Source organism: Triticum aestivum, chromosome 6D, assembly GCF_018294505.1.
Source record: "Triticum aestivum cultivar Chinese Spring chromosome 6D, IWGSC CS RefSeq v2.1, whole genome shotgun sequence".
Taxonomy (NCBI): domain Eukaryota; kingdom Viridiplantae; phylum Streptophyta; class Magnoliopsida; order Poales; family Poaceae; genus Triticum; species Triticum aestivum.
In genome coordinates, this window is record NC_057811.1 from 296,869,127 (window position 1) to 296,885,937 (window position 16,811).

At 51.2% G+C, this 16,811-nt stretch overlaps 1 protein-coding gene across 2 annotated transcripts; it reads right to left on the minus strand.

Annotated features, from left to right (window-relative positions):
- Positions 1–2,759: 2,759 nt before the first annotated feature.
- LOC123144745 (transcription factor bHLH128) lies at positions 2,760–11,598 on the minus strand. Of its 2 annotated transcripts, XR_006471911.1 has the most exons (6): positions 11,141–11,598; positions 7,501–7,832; positions 7,177–7,386; positions 7,031–7,099; positions 6,584–6,901; positions 2,760–6,488 (listed from the first exon to the last, which is right to left on the minus strand). XR_006471911.1 is itself a non-coding variant. In XM_044563969.1 (5 exons), exons 1-5 carry the CDS (start codon positions 11,406–11,408, stop codon positions 6,854–6,856), a joined length of 927 nt encoding a protein of 308 aa, XP_044419904.1. In that variant the 5' UTR covers positions 11,409–11,598; the 3' UTR covers positions 2,760–6,853. The 2 variants fall into 2 exon arrangements, 1 of the variants encoding a protein (XP_044419904.1); XM_044563969.1 differs by having other exon boundaries at positions 2,760–6,901.
- Positions 11,599–16,811: the final 5,213 nt, after the last annotated feature.

Genomic DNA, 16,811 nt, shown 5'->3' on the forward strand with positions numbered 1-16,811 from the left:
TTCCTGCTACTTCTTGAGCTTGCATTGATTTTTCCCTTGAAGAGGAAAGGGTGATGCAGCAAAGTAGAGTAAGTATTTCCCTCAGCTTTTGAGAACCAAGGTATCAATGCAGTAGGAGACAACGCACAAGCCACCGAATACCTGCACAAACAAACACCAACTTGCACCCAACGCGATAAAGGGGTTGTCAATCCCTTCACAGTTATTTGCAAAGTGAGATCTGATAGAGATGGATAAACGGTAAAGTAATATTTTTGGTATTTTTGGTTTATGGAACGGAAAGTAAAAGATTGCAAAGAAAGTAAATAGGAAACTAAAATTGTAGATCAGAAACTTATATGGTTGAAAGTAGACCCGGGGGCCATAGGTTTCACTAGAGGCTTCTCTCAAGATAGAAATTATTACGGTGAGTGAACAAATTACTGCTGAGCAATTGATAGAAAAGCGCAAAGTTATGACTATATCTAAGGCAATGATCATCAAATCTCGGCAAACACGCCGCAAAAGAGTATTACATCGAATAGATCTCCAAGAACATCGAGGAGAACATGGTATTGAGAATCAAAGAGAGAGAAGAAGCCATCTAGCTACTAGCTATGGACCCGTAGGTCTGTGGTAAACTACTCACGCTTCATCGGAAAGGCAATGGTGTTGATGTAGAAGCCCTCCGTGATCGAATCCCCCTCCGGTAGGACACCGGAAAAGGCTCCTAGATGGGATCTCACATGTACAGAAGGTTGCGGTGGTGGAAAAGTGGTTTCGTGGCTCCTGGTAGGTCTCGGGATATTTGAGAATATATAGGCGGAAGAAATAGGTGGGTGGAGTCACGAGGGGCCCACAAGGGTGGGGGGCGCGCCTCCCGACCTTGTGGCCGCCTCGTGGCTTTCCTGACGTGCACTCCAAGCCCTCTGGATGTCTTCTGGTCCAAGAAAAATCATCGCAAAAGTTTCATTCCGTTTGGACTCCGTTTGGTATTCCTTTTTTGCGAAACTCTAAAACAAGGAAAAAACAGGAACTGGCACCGGGCTCTGGGTTAATAGGTTAGTCCCAAAAATCATATAAAATAGCATATTAATGCATATAAAACATCTAAAATAGATAATATAATAGCATGGAACAATCAAAAATTATAGATACGTTGGAGACATATCAACGGTCCTCGCGACGCTGATCCCTCCAGGCGCCCTCGCGAGGCTGGCCTTGCCAGCGGTTCTCACGAGGCTGGTCGCGCCAGTCCTAGCGGGGGTCGCGGTTGTCCCAGCATCGTCTGCCTCGTCCTCCTCCAGGGCCGTAGCCTCGGTCGTTGCGCTTGGGGCGACGACCGAGGCGTCTGTCGCAGATGGCCCTGAGCTCCTGGCAGTCATTGGTGTTGTGGATATGCACGGTTGGAAGACACAAAACGGGCGGCTTCTCTTGGATGACTCCGGGTGATCGCAACCGCGCTTCATCTCTGGTTCGGCCACGAGCACAGCTGGTCCCTTGTGTTTCACGTCCTTGGCCTTGGTTTTCTTGTCTTTTGGGTCAGCCTCCGGAAGCTCCAGGAGGGAGAGGCGTCTTTCCTCAGCTCTTGCGTATTTGGTTGCCATGTTGAACATCTCCAGAGCCGTGCATAGGTCCTCGTGTATGGCGAGATCTTCCTTCATCTTGACGTCCCGGATGCCATCAGTGAACGCCGAAACGGTGGCCTCGTCCGACACCTTGGGGATCTTGAGGCGAACGTTGTTGAAGCGCTGGATGTATTTGTGCAAGGTCTCTCCTGGCTGCTACTTGATGCGCCGCGGGTCACCCGCGGCTAGCGGGCGGTCGCAAGTGCCCTGGAAGTTGGCGACGAAGAGCTCTCGCATCTCATCCCAGGAGGAGACCGATCCCGCGGGGAGGTTCAGGAGCCACGAGTGTGCGCCATCTTTGAGGGCCATGGGAAACCAGCTCACCATGACCTTCTCATCGCCGTTGGCCACCTGGATGCTTAGCTCGTAGAGCTGCAGGAACTCGGCAGGGTCGGGGTGCCGTCCTAGTGCGGAGGCAGGTCATGCTTGAATTTCCCTGGCCAGACGATGCTGCGCAGCTCCAGAGCAAACGCGCGGCATCCTGCCATGGTCACCGGAGCCCGCCGTGGAAGGGGAGCCCGATCTTGGCGCTCGCGCACCACCACCTCGGGCGACGCGCGGTCTTTAAGTGGCGGTGCTGGGAGCGTGCGCGCCTCTCCTTGCGGCCGCTGCACCACTTGGCAGCTTTCCTCGTCGTGCGCCGGCGCCCTGCACGGCGGGTCGCACCGTGGAGCCTCACGCCTTGGCCCGGGGACGACGTCTTGCCTGGGAGGTGGAGGAGGCGCACTGTGGGCCACGTCGCCTGCGAGAGGCGGCGGGGGAGGCAGTGAACGGGGCGGTGCAGGGGCCTCTCTAGCTGCGCTGACGAGCTCGGCGATGCGGTCCAGCCAGTCCTCGTAGAGGTTATCGGTCGGGCGATAACGCAGGAGCTCGCGTGCCATGAGCAACGCAGCATGTGCGTTCGCCGGCCCACGACGGGCATGAGAAGACAAAGCAGCCGCCGGGATCAGCGATAGAGTGGCGGTGCGCCCATCACGCCGCACAGAGGGCTGCATCAACGAAGCCTGCTGCTCATGGGCCGTAGGGCCAGTGGCAGCATTGGCCGCAGGCGATGGGGAACGACGGGGAGCGTCGTCGCCTGCCGGCGCCGTCTGGGCGGCGAGGGTGGCCCGGCGCTCAGAACTCGACGAGCATCCGCCATGGAGACGGCGAAATGGCGGCGAGTCGACTGGAGGAAGAGAGGCTCCGACACACCCTTACCTGGTGCGCCAAATGTCGGATTCAGGGCTCCACAGACCCTGGATAGATTCAAACTCTGGGGTGCGTGTGAAGAACACAACCTCCCCAGTCCGCCTACTCACTGAACCCACGGCCTAGCTCGATGAACTGGGAGTAAATGGGACAAGGCAGTTTACCCAGGTTCGGGCCACCTTGTGGTGTAAAACCCTACTCCTGCTTTGTGGTGGATTGGCCTCGAGGTGGGCTGAGGATGAACTAGTACAGTGGGAGAACAACCTCAGGAGGTGTGTTCTTGTGTTTGGGTGAGCTGGTGAGCTGATGAATGATCCGTCCCTTCTACGGTGGTGGCTAGGCCCTATTTATAGTGGCCTTGGTCCTCTTCCCCAAAACGGAGGCGGGAAGGGATACCACAACGGCCAAATTCGAAGGGAGACAACTGGTACATCCTATCCTGACAAAAGATGGTCTTCGCCTGCAAAGCCTCTGGTCGTGACGCCGTGGTGGGCTCGGCGATGACCTCTGTCCTGCCGTCCTGGCGGTCTTGGTCTTGTTGCATGGAAATGGAAACCTTTGGCTGATTCCTCGGGACTCCACGCCTGCTCTTGCCTCCTTACACCAAAGAGGAAACTGTTGTACTGCGCCCGCTGGCGCCCGCCTGGCCTTGGTCGTCACTTCTCACGTCATCCAAACCTCACGAGGTGAAGGCTTGCATAGAAATCTCCGCTCCTCAGGAGCCAGCTTGAGGAGGCCGCTCCTTCTGGAGGTCTTGGCATGTCTGCCTCGCGAGGGTCTTGTGTTGTTGATGCTGAAGATGGGCCGTTCCAGGCCGTCAATGGAGCCACTCCGCGGGCCGCAGGCAGGCAAGTATGGGTACCCCCGTTCCCAAAATGTCGACATTTCCTTTAGAATTTTTTAGCCAATTGTCCAATGTAGTGTTACTATGCAATACGATCTTCTAGTATGTTCTATTGTGCAATGTGGTGCTCAGTTAACTATTTGGTTTATTTGTTGTGGTGTTTAGTTAACTGTTTGGTTCAATTCTGCAATGTGTTGTTCAATTGTTGTGTGTACAATTTTCTAGTGTTATGTATGTGGAAAATAAATCAAATTTGGCTATACTAAATACATAAGAAACATATACAATTACGATATACTAGTTGTTAAGCATGCTTGATTTGGTTTACTGGCTTTTCCGTGTGGCTCAGATTAATCTGTCGCATCTGCGGTGTGTTTATTTTGCACTAACATGTTTTATTGATAGTATGCCAATTCTCACTTAACCTGGTCAATATCTACCATATGTTGCTGCGTAACAATGGGAGACACTGAGGCTTACCATTGAGGTTTACACATGATCCTTTGGCTAATAGCACATTATTGTGCAACTGCAGGAACCGTTCTAATATTTAAGTTTTCAATAATTTGGTCTCGCATATGTAGGTCCTGTTGTCAGAGGTTTAGACCCATCGTTCGACCCAATTTGTGTATGGGGGAAATGAGATGTCCATAAATATCAGTGAAGTCGAGAAATTCAGAAAGATTGTTAGGATAAAGAAACTAGCGTCGAAAAATAGCAAGATCTTTGTCTGCACAATGAAGAAGACATCAATCAACTATAGGATGGTACTAACTCTTTTACTTTGTTTTTTTCCTATGCGCCATTTCAAGATTTAGAGAAGATATTTATTCATATCTTTGTTTTCAGTCCTTTTCAAAGCAGTTCACTGATGGTTACCTCTCAAACCACCGGTATGGTCAAGAGGTGAGGAAGGTATTCATACAACATTCACGATATAATATTGAAGTCTTCCTCAAGATGACGAAGGACGGGAGGGCAATCATCCACATCCACAAGCCTAAAGTTGCAAGGACCTTCAACATCGTTAAAGGCTCAATATGTATTCACCTTCCACTTCAGCAATTTTCAAGACGAGATATATCTGTCTATTTACCATCTATGATGCTACATTTTAAAGGTTTTAGATGTTGCATGTGAAACTTGTTGCTATTGTGTAATGGGGTGTGAACTAGCTATATGGTGTAACTGAGTGCCGAACTAGCTATGTGATTGTGTACCCAGATGTATTTCTATTATGAAATCCGGGTTGCCGTTACATGAATATGAAATATATTGTGTGTTTGATATGAAATGTCAATTTGATTACTAAATGTATAAAAAGTAATGGGCTAATTAGCCTACTTATTGGGTTTTTATACTGCAGATGGCTACTCATACAACTTCGTGGGCGATGACCTCAGACAACCCCTACAGTTTCTAGAACTAGACATGTGAGATCAATGAACAACCACACACGACGTTTCAGTCAACTATTGCGTTAGGCCACCTTGCACAAACATTTCCATGGGAAAAATGTGTGTAATGGGCAGCATTATTTCATATAGTTTCTTCTAGGTAGGCATGTTTGTGTTGTACTTGAATAACGCAAACGATATACACAGAAAAAACGTTTGCCGCCCCTATCACAGACGAGTTTATGCAAAAAATTGTGTGTGATGCACCATACCAACGGAAAATTTTGTTCGGAATTCATTGTGTGGGATGCTAAGCACATGTCACATGATTTTGTCCCGCACAATTGTTCATGACAGCTCACCCGATTGCACACGAGCTCTTTTGCTCCGAGTGTGTGCTATCGCCGACGATTTATCTGGGTCGTGTGGGATGGACCCCCTATCGCCCATGTTAGCAAGGCGACGGTTTAAAATTGTGTCACTGAAAGGGGGTAAAAACCGTTTGCATAGGACGTCCCTGCACTAGTGTTGGATGTTTATTTGTTACTTATCTGGGTATTTTAGACCTTTATGTCATTATATGCTAAAGTATGATGGTGCACTCAATTTTTGGGTTTTCTATTTTGTTGTTGCAAAAATGAGTGTATATGATATCTATATTGGCTTTAGTGCGGATCTATCATATTCCATTCTCATCATAAGGCATGCTTTTCAATCTATTCTCATCATAAGGCATGTTTTTCAGTCTATGCAAGTGCTCCACATGCACCTTTCAAGTAGTATTGGATTTCTTTTGTGATGATGTTCAGAAGTGAGATGACCTTGCAGCATGACACTTTGTAAGGATAGCTAGTTCTAACCAGCCATGTGCCATTTCTTGCATTTGTTGTCAAAATCAACTGGACACCCCGTGCCCACAGGCTCTATACCGCGTGCACGGGACCCCATGCCCCCGGCAACTTTAGCCCATGCGCACGGGGTAGCGGTTCCAAGTGCCCTTTGATACGGGGCGCGTGGGGGTTAGGGTTCCCACTCTCACCTATTACCCTCACACCCTTGGTGTCTCACGCCACCGTCGTCGTCGCCTCTACCATTTTTCTATCGATCCCGTGCCTTGCAGGTCTCTTCCTCGGCTCAGTTTCTCAAAGATGGTTTCCTCCTTTGGTATGCGTCGATCTGATCCGATTCTCCTTGTAAAATCCTTTAGTTTTTCCATCATATTCTCGATTAAGGTATCTCAACTAGTAGATGATGTTTTCTATCCGTAGAATCTGTGTAGAGTTGCATAAAATTACCTCTGTTTGAACCATGCATTGATCTCTTCTTGCGTTCGGTGGTTTTTGCAGGTTGTGTGTATTGTGGTGTTTTTTTTGCATATGACCCCAGGGATGTGGTGGTTTTATTCTTTTCACTTCGCACACGTCTATATGCTACGAAGAGAGCCAATGGCTGCATGGTTATTACAAAAAATTGGAATAAGAATTCTCAGTCTCAGCAATTAATTAGTACCAAAATTCATGTTCTCGTGGAAACGGGAGAGGTACCTGATCTACTAGCCACCTGCTTCAAGATAATTATGGCCAAAGACTGGGAACAAGTTGAAGGGTCCATCAGAACGGCTGCCAGTTCCTTGCCGCCTTGAATAAAGTATGAACCGTTGAGCTCCATGTACTCATTTAGCATTGGCATGCACTAATTCATGCATCATGTTGGATCAATAGTATTACCCATGCATGCATGTACATTTCTCTCGAGTAAGGGTGGTGTCATTCTTTGCGTTGTGCTGATCAGTCCTTGGTCCTCTGCTTAATTGCTCAAGGCTTGTTGCAGCAGGTGCATTTGTCCTGCTCGTGCTTCATGGCCTGCAGATCGAGACGGTGAGACGACCAAGCTCTCGTTAACGTTCCATGATCACTGGTAGTGCGATTAACAAAACATATTGACGGATGTAGCCTAGCTGGCTAGCGCCGAGCACGTCGACGACGACATACCTGCAGCTGGCTCTGGAGGCCCTTGATGTGCTCCACCGCGAGGTCCAACATGTCCGAGGTGCTCGTTTGCTGTTTCATCCACAAAAGCTATCAGCACGGTCGCTTCCGCTGTGCGTAGTGTGTATATGCGTGCGTGTGGTACGTACCTTGTCCATGTTGGGCACTAGGTCCTGCAGCTTCCTGAGCTTGTAGCTGATCCTCGTCCTCCGCTCCCTCTCGGCGATGCTCCTCGGGTGCGTCGCGCAGCCGCGCTTGGCCCGCACCTTGAACGCCACCTGGTCCTGCTGCTGCTGCGCCTGCATGTACTTGTCCATCCCCGCCAGCTCCAGCGACGACGAGCTCGCCATGCCACTGAACTGCACCCACCACCGTACCACGAGCTCCACGGAATTAAAGATCACGTACAAAGTTTAAGTGTGAGGGATCGATGAATGCTGCTGACCGGCCATCCTGGAATGTGGGGTACGTACCTGAGACTCGTAACCGCCGAGATCGAGGGTGCCGATGATCTCCCTCGACTCATCCCACGGCCCTACGATGGAGAAGCCCCCGCTACTGCCGCTGGCCGAGAAGGAACGCGACACGGGGTGCTCGCTGCCCGAGTGCGCGGCAGCGCGGACGGCGTCGGCGCTGGGGAATAAGGAGGCGCCCTCGGAGATACGCGAGAGGTGGGCAGTGGTCTGTTGTCCGCCGGCCGTGAAGCTCAGCTGGGACTTCATCTTCGTGCTGCTACTGGCGTGACGGTGGGCTTCGCCGCCGCTGCTGCCACCAGCTACTCCGGCGCCTCTCGAGCCATGATATCCTGCTTGATTTGTTCCAAGGAACGGGCCCAAACAGAAAAACAGTTAGTGATTGCTAAACTTCTTCATCCTCTTTTTTTTTCCACACAACCATGCTGCTTAATTATGCGAGTATTTTTAATTTTTGGCGAGACAGCTAATTTCATCTTGACGAGGAATTATTCTCAAATTAATAACGGTAATGATAACTTCCGAACATTCGGAAGTTAAGCATGGCAACCCGAACGGGTTTAGATGGCAAGTTTAGTTTGTGTGAGATTAGAAAAACATGGCAATTTTCTGACAAAAACAAAAAGGACAAAGTTGCCATCCCTATCAACTAAAGTTGCCATCCCCATGAACTAAAGTTGCCATGTAAAAACGTTCGGGACAAAATGCTCAAAATCCGAACGTTCGGGAGTTATTGGATTCCATTACTAATGGCTGTCAGTTCCAAGCATTTAATTTGCAGGCAAGCTTGATTCCTTTTTAGTTATGCAACCATTGATCTACTAGTACATGCCATGACATGTTATGCTTTTGAACGATAGAATCTTATTCTCCTCATCACAATAAATTAATGAAGTCATCGGCCACTAAAGGAAAGTGCAGGTCCGTGTGGAGTGCACGCGACGACGCCGGATGCATCTCTGTAGGCTCGCGTAGGTTACTATTTTCAGCAAAAAAAATGCGTGACGCACGGTGGATTCGTCAGCTGAACCTGGTCCAAAGACAGCGTTGGGGCCACCACACGCCAAGCGGGCGTGGCACGTGGTTCTGCCGTCGACCAAGTCAAGTTGCATTTAGTTTTGGTTAACCTAACCTTGGCTAGGGTTTTGAGCAAATAACGAACCATCACTTAACGTGCATTAGACGGTGCAACTAGCCATTGAAAATATATAGTGTGTGTGCAAATGGGGCATGTGGGCCAGGCTAAGGCATTGACCCTTCACTAAAGTCTTGTTGTCGACCAAGGCTTTTGGCGACATTTTAAGCCATTTGCTACAATAGTATTATTATTTAGGCGAGCAAAGGGAGTCGAGAAGGTACACCGATTTAAGTAGAGAGCAAGTGGTCAAAAGAAGAAATAATCAAGTGCAACTAGGATTATAGAATCCGTACAAGCTAGAGACACATGAATACAAAAGGTATATGGAAATTTATAAATGTGAGTTGTTTGAAGAAAACCAGTGATGAGTAGCCCTTTGTTTTGCGTCCCTTCTAGGCAGTTTTGAGAGAGAGACGTCACCCTCTCATGGGAAAGACTCAAACTCATCGTAGCCCTACTTCCCCTCCCCTTTCTTGCAAACTAAGCAGATTGATGGTAGGTTTCAACCTCTTTTTCGAAGAAAAAAAACTAAGCCATGGATCCCATACTATCTGATATGATAATTACATCAACAGAACAAGCACGCCACCATACAATATCCACCACTGCAATAAGACCACATCTCTTTCGCATGATGATCCATATGCACTGATGCCGACAGGATCCAGAGCTCCCCGGAGATGACCCCCAGGGAGAAAACGAAGAGGCGCCACAACTCCCTATATGTCATGCCAGGCGAGGGTTTTCTCAAGGACCCTTAAGAGGGGAGAAGACGTCACCACAACCCCTTGCATGCCCTGCCAAAGGGGGTAAGCGACATCCATTGGCGCCATCGTAGTAGGTACTGACACTCATCGGTTTGAGCTTTTGCTCGGTGTCACCTCCGTCTCGCAGTGATAGTTCTTTGGTTACAGCCACCATGCCGAGATCGGGAGACTAGACTGGTACAACGGTGATGACGAGCCTCACACTAAGACCCTCATCCGCAGCTCACCTCATTGTCCTCACGGTCAAGACGAACAACCAACACCACCATCACGCAGCCCGCTGAGAGAACCTTGCTTGTCTGCCTTCCATGCCACCGCCCCAATGTTCGAACCCCAGGCAAGAAGCACGGCAGAGGAGGGGGCGGAGACTCACCTTCACCGCCCTGTTGGGTCAAAGATGGCCAAGACCAGAATTTCCAACCTGCATGGCGAGACCAACCACTGAAGGGCGGCACTCAACCACTAGACATCGCCTTCAACAAGGTAACAACACAATTTCGCCGCTACTTCCCAACCAACCAAAGGCTAGAACATGAGTGTTCACCCTGAATATGAGCGGCGTTTCAGTCAAAAACTTGATGGAGGATCTTGCGAAAGTCACGCCAGCTAGTACTTCAAGCCAGGCCGAAGTGCCGCTAGCGGAATTAGATCATAAGGGAATTTCTATCTACACTGGGACTATAATATCATATTAGGGAGGAAGATCGGAATTAGAAATTGATAAAAAAGAAAAGATATGGGCTCAGGTGAAAAGAAAACAAAAGATATCTATTCTAGTTCTATCATCAGCTATCGGTTCGAACCTAAGAGAAATCTGGATAATGTTTCCTACCCTGATATATTCTAGTTCTATCATCGGCTATCTGAAGAAGATGATTGAATCAAAAGAAAAAGCTATTTCGGAGTTTTATTAACAATTTGCTTGTGTACGTGGGGACCTGGTATTTTCAGAGTCCTTATGCGAGTAATTACAAAAGAAAAAATTTCAACAAAAATGTGAATTTGGCAAGTGAGATGTGATCCCACCTAAGATCATCACGACGGCTAATGGTTCTCGCAAAAAAAAATCACCACAGCTAATGGGGATTTTTCCATGTTGCAGCGCGGAGCTGGCTGTTGCCACTCCACACTATCGTGAACCGGTCGGCAACATGCTGTGTCATTTTACGTCGGATACGAAATGAGGGCGAGGTGTAAATCACTTAGAGTATCTTGTTGGTTCAAAGCAAGTTTAGGGGTTTACGTAAAAATAAAATGAGTTGTAACAGCATCATGCATCCTGTCTTTGCTATTGTACGTACCAGATTAAAAAGCGGCATGTACTACTAGTATGTGCAAATGTACATTTATAGCAGAACTAGTTTAACCAAAACAGGCAGGAGGCGCCGGTAAAGTTGCGCAGTCTACTTCACACACACGGTGCAAGTTGCAGGTGGTGAGCTAGTGGAGCTGCACTTTTGGGGCGCCCCCCTGGTAAAAACAGCGCTGCTTTATTCTGTCCTCGATCGGAAGAAAGCGATCGCGCGCGCCGAAATGTTGCTCTTCGTTTCTTTCACGGCGGTGAGAACAAAAACATGGACAAGATGGATGTTGCCATAAGACATTTCGGGTTCTCCTTTCCTCGTACAAAAACTACGGAATTACGCGCGCTAAACAGTACAGAAACCACTAGCAAGAAAGGCATTAAAAGCAGGCGGGGATGAATTCAGCTAGTGTCAGCAGCGGCGCTTATTACCGTCATCCACCATGAGGTTGGAGAAGAACCCCGCCGGCGAGCTGCTGTGCCGGGCCAGCATGTCCGCTCCGTCGTCCTTCATCTCCCCCTCGCCTCCGCGGAACTGGCCGTGGAGGAGGTCGTTGCCGCGCCCCAGCGAGATGTCTCCCCCTCCGTAGCGCAGACCGCCGCCAGCAGCGGCGGCCTCGCTGCCCTCGTGCTTCCCGTGCGGACCCGACGAGGAGGAGGATGAGGGCTCCCCTACTCCCGCCGGCAAGAACCTCCTCATGTCGTGCAGTTAGCAAAAATAAGCCCCCTTCCGGCACAGCTGCATGCGGCGAGGGGCGACCGGACACGTACTGGTAGATCGGTCGACGGGGTGGCGCGCTTGGGTCGTCGACGGCCGGGGCTATCAGCTATCGCTCGCCGGTCTGCGCGTGTGTTTGGGCGTGGAATATTGGCGTGGCCTATCCTATGCGGGGTGGTGCAAGTGGGAGCTAGGGACCGAGAGTGGTGGGCTTTAAAGGGGGGACGGGTTCGCGCAGCGCAGGGCCCCGTGATTGGTTCTCGGGGCGGGTGTGGCGGCGTGGGGACCGACCGGGTGGGCGCTGCAGCCTCTCCAAGTGGAAATTAAGATCGGTTGGGGGCGCGCGTCTTCTTTCGGGTTTCAACTCTCGCATCGCAGGAGCCAGGCGGTGATGGCTCAAAGGGGAAACCCGACTGCTTCCTCTTATTCCCATTTTTTTTTTTTGTTGCGAAAGGCTTCCTATTCTTATTCCTGCCTCTTGGCACTCCATTTGGGATGCTACAGAATAAGGTTTCGCTCCTGTGTCTGTGCTTGCGGATCTAGTCTAGTCCGTTATCCAGTCTAGCTTTCTATACGTGTTCAAATGCAGCGCTTTACCCGTCTATCCGGCGGGCAGGATAAGTAAAAAAAAGGTTGACTTAGCTAATTAGCTCGCAAATACACTACTGTATAGCGCAGATATGGTGCAGACTTTAGTGGGTAGGGTACTACTGTACCAATACTATTTCTTCCTCTATTTAAGTACTCCTACTTGTACACCCCAACGTAATAAGCAGGGTACCGCGGAAGAATCTTGACAGCACATCTTGATCGGAATCAATTCAGATGTACGCAACATTTACACACGCAAAATAAAAGAATTCTTGGGGGAGAGAGGCAGTCAATCTGGCTCCGCATAGGCTGCATGCACATGCGTTCCCTCCAGAAAAGATGCCCGCCCGGGTGCATGCACCTAGCGAGCGCCCCACAAACGACGATGCGCAGTTTATCGCCAAGTTGCACCATTATTTTATCCCCTCATTACGTACCCGAACCCGGGCTCAAGAATATAAAACAAACGTTGCAAAACCTGCCTCTGCCCAAACCAACGTGCCATGAGCTCGGCGCCATGGTCTCCTAGCGCGTATGGATGGTTGGTACTCTTGGTACTGCCTGACCTCGCCGCTGCCAAACTCGGGAACGGTGGATCCATGTATAAGCTTTCTTGTTGAATATCTGTCGAATATTTTGGTTATTATTGGACCTTTAATCGTTCAGTATGTGAATAGGATATGGAATCATTCTTTTTCTTCAAAAAGGATTATCTCACCTCTGCATAACATGATGCGCACACCCAGTCAATGTAGGTTAACTTTAAGTCACCGAGTACCAAAACGTAGTACAAATTTAAAAAAAAGACGATCACAACCAGTCATATATGAGATTACAGAGTCCGCCAGTCCCGGGTTGTCGGCATTGCCATGCCGTAACTGGTGCAGCTCGCGCTGGTTGGCATTCCGGCGAATGCGTGGTCTCGGCGGGCAGCGCAGGAGGTCCTGCGGGGCATCAGGCTGGTTGTCAAGGTCGCGGACTGCACGGCCCGGCGGAGCGACATGTCCCGCTTCAGGGTTTGCCTGCGGACGGACGATCCGGACCGGATTCCTCCTCGGCGCATTCTAGTGGTGGAAGAGCCGGGTCGGCGGCAGGCGCCTGGCTGGGTGGATGGGGTGGATGCCTTCTGGTATCCGGTGGAGATCATCAGGGAGGCCCCACTGGCCCGGCCATCGTGGGGATCTGCCCCCCCCCCACCTCCCCCCCGGTCACCACCGCCGCCGCCGGACTCTGATGAGGATGTGGATGGCCGCGGTGGTGGGGGTGGACCGTGCCCCGGCAATGGAGGGGCGCGCGCTGCTCCGGCGCCGTCTTCGGATGGCCAGGCGGGCTCGGTGCAGGGGTCATCTGCGTCGGTGGCGTCGGCGAGACAGCACGAGCAGAGCACGCCGGCGGCTGGCGGTGGGCCACCGCCGCGTCAGAACTCACAGGAGGCATGCGCCCCCTCCCAGGAGGAGGGCCCCCACAGGTCAAACCTGCTGGCGGACTGGTCACAGGCAGGCTGCCCCATTCCCGGCTGAAAGCGTGGGCGGTCGTATGGTGGGTGGACACGTGGAAAAGAGTGGCCCCAGCGAGGTGTCCGGCACGTTGTGGAGTACGGTCGAAGCGCAGGAAGAGATGGCGACCCCTGTGTCGTCTTGTGGGTCTAGAAGCCTCTCCCACCAACCGGATCTGACCGATACGTCACCTGAGCTGTCTCCTGCCTCGGTGAATCACTCCAACGGCATGATGGGCAGCGCGGAGACCGCTTTGGCAGAGATTGGTGGACCGCACCCACGTATTGGGAGTGGTGGCGACAACTGGCAGGTGCTGGAGGGGCGCAGTATTCCTATTGGTTCCGGGGATCTGTTGCTGCCTGACCCAGACAAAGACCCCACTCGCATGCGCAGGCAACTTCTCACTTTGGAGGATTTAAATACGAGTTGGGACGGATCCCGAGGTGATTCGGATCCGGTGCTCTCGGAGGTGGATACTTGTGGGGCGCGTGGCGACATGCAACTGGCTGTGCATGGCCTGCCATGCAGGGCGGATGTGACCACGTTCCGGGTCACTTTATCGGCAGATTCTGAGGAGGCTGGTCGGTTGTGTGAGCAGGAGGAGGAGGTTACAAGCACGCCTACACCCAGGCCCGCTGACGCGGACGCGCGCCGCCTGGTAGATCAGTTCTGTGCTCAGGTGCAAAAACCGCTGGACCCAATCCTCGCTAGGCCTAGCGATCGTGTGCCGCCCGCATCTACAAGAAGGCCAGGGCAGAAACGTCCGCCTATCTCCAGCCCGTGGCGCAGTGTGCGGCTTGCCAAGGGACCGGGCCGACGGTCGGTGGGGTCCAAGCAGCAGCAGATCCTCATACGCAAGCTTTGCTTGGCGAACGAGGGAGAAGTGATTACAGACGAGGCATTGCAAGCATACGTGGACTTGTTCTCAAAACCGCTCACAGATGGACATGTGGCTGCGATCCTTGCCCTGTTCGGTTGGGAGGCACCGATCGACCCTCTGCAGGACAAGGGGATGGAAGGAGAGGCCCGGTAGTAGGGGAAGGTGCAAGTGGATGTAGGAATGTGACATGGATACACAACCATACAAACTTCTAGTGTGGAATGTGCGCGGTCTCAACTCGCCCGCAAGGTGGAGTACGATCTACCAGGTAGTCGTGGCGGATGACCCAGCCATTGTATGCTTCCAGGAGACAAAAATTGAGGTGATGACGCTTGACATTGTAAGGCACTATCTCGGGAATAAATTTGAGAATTTCTTCTACTTGCCGGCTTCGGGGACTCGGGGTGGAATCCTGACCGCATGGGACGAAACGGTTGTCAAGCTCTCGAGCCTGCACTACACCACCAACACAGCTTCAGCCCTCGTCTCCCAGCTGAATGGGAGCCCTTGGTAGCTCACGGGCGTGTATGGCCCTCAATCGGACGTGGAAAAGGCAGAGTTCATGGCAGGAACTTGTTGACATACGAGAACTACATGCTGGTCCATGGATCATTGCGGGTGATTTCAACCTGCTCGTCAACCCACATGACAAAAAAAATGACGCGGTGAACAGGCGCATGCTGGCTAAATTTTGGAGGAAAACGAACATGCTTGAACTTAAGGAGATGTACCTAAATGGGCGCAGCTACACTTGGTCGAACGAGAGAAGAAGGCCAACTTTGGAGAAAATCGACCACATCTTCACAACTAATTGCTGGGATGACTTACACCCGGCGGCCCTGCTCACGGCCTTGGGATCGGCAATCTCGGATCATTGTCCCCTACTCTTGGATCTCAAGGCGGATTTCACGTACGGGAGACGCTTCCGTTTTGAGCAGTTTTGGCCCAAGGCAGCTGGATTCTTTGAGACAGTAGAGGTGGCTTGGAACTCGGTCGTCGCAGAGGGGAATGCCTACGTCGTGCTGGACAAGAAGCTGCGGGCCACTGCCAAGGCCTTGCAACGGTGGAGCGATATGTGGATCAGAAGCGTACGGCTGCAAATCGCAATCGCATTGGAAGTGATCGCCCGGCTTGATGCGGCAATGGACAACAGAGCCCTCTCGGACGCAGAATTTGAGCTACGCAAGATTCTTAAGAGAAAATTGTTGGGACTGTGCTCGCTGCAGAGATCGATTGCCCGCCAGAGATCAAGAATCCTGCAACTGAAGGAAGGGGATGCCAACACGGCTTTTTTTCCAACGGCAAGCCAGGCATCGCCAGCGGAAAAACCTTATCTTGTCCCTCGCCTCGGATGGGCATGTACACACAGGGCAGGACAACATTGCGGCTGCAGTGGATGCATACTATGGGAAACTGCTGGGATCAACCGCGGAAAGGAGCAGCACTATCAACTTGGATGTGCTGGGGTTGCCGTCGAGAGACGTAGCGCATCTGGACGTGCCCTTTTGCGCATAGGAGGTGGAGAAGGTCATCAAGGCAATGCCCTTGGAGAAGGCACCAAGGCCAGACGGGTTCACAAGCCGGTTCTATGCAACTTGTTGGACGATCATCAAGGATGATTTCATGAGAGCACTTGGAGAATTCCATGCGGGCAACATGACGGGTATGCAGGCAATCAACAAAGCTACGGTCTCTCTGTTGCCGAAGAAAGTTGGAGCGGTGGACATCAAGGATTACAGGCCAGTCAGTCTAAACCATGGCGCAGTGAAGATCTTTGACAAGATACTTGCTGCCCGACTGGCAGACGATCTCCCGCTGCGGGTGGGCAATCATCAAAGCGCATTCGTGCGTGGCAAATCCCTGCATGACAATTTCATGTTAGTGTAGGGGTCGGCACGCAGATTGCATGCTCTGAAGGACCCTACGGGGCTCGTCAAACTAGACATCTCCAAGGCTTCTGATTCAGTTCAGTGGCCATTCTTGCTTGAGGTTTTAACGCACATGGGCTTTGGTACGAAGTGGATATCATGGATCTGTGGTTTGCTCGCGACCTCGTCCACGAAGATCTCGGTCAATGGTATACCTGGAGAAACAATTTTCAACTGTTAGGGGCTAAGACAAGGTAGCCCACTTTCGCCCATGCTGTTTATACTATGCATGGAACCGCTTCAGAGGCTGTTTGCACACGCGACGGCAATGGATTTGCTAGCCCCTCTAGCACGGACTGGTTTGAAACATCGGATCTCGATGTATGTGGATGATGTGATGATCTTTCTGAAACCCAAGGAAAAAGACATACTGACCTGCTCGGCGATTCTGGACTTGTTTGGACATGCCTCGGGCCTCAAAGTTAACACGCAAAAGAGCTCTGAGCTACCGATCAGATGCACCCAGGAGGAAATGCAGCTGTTGTCAGAT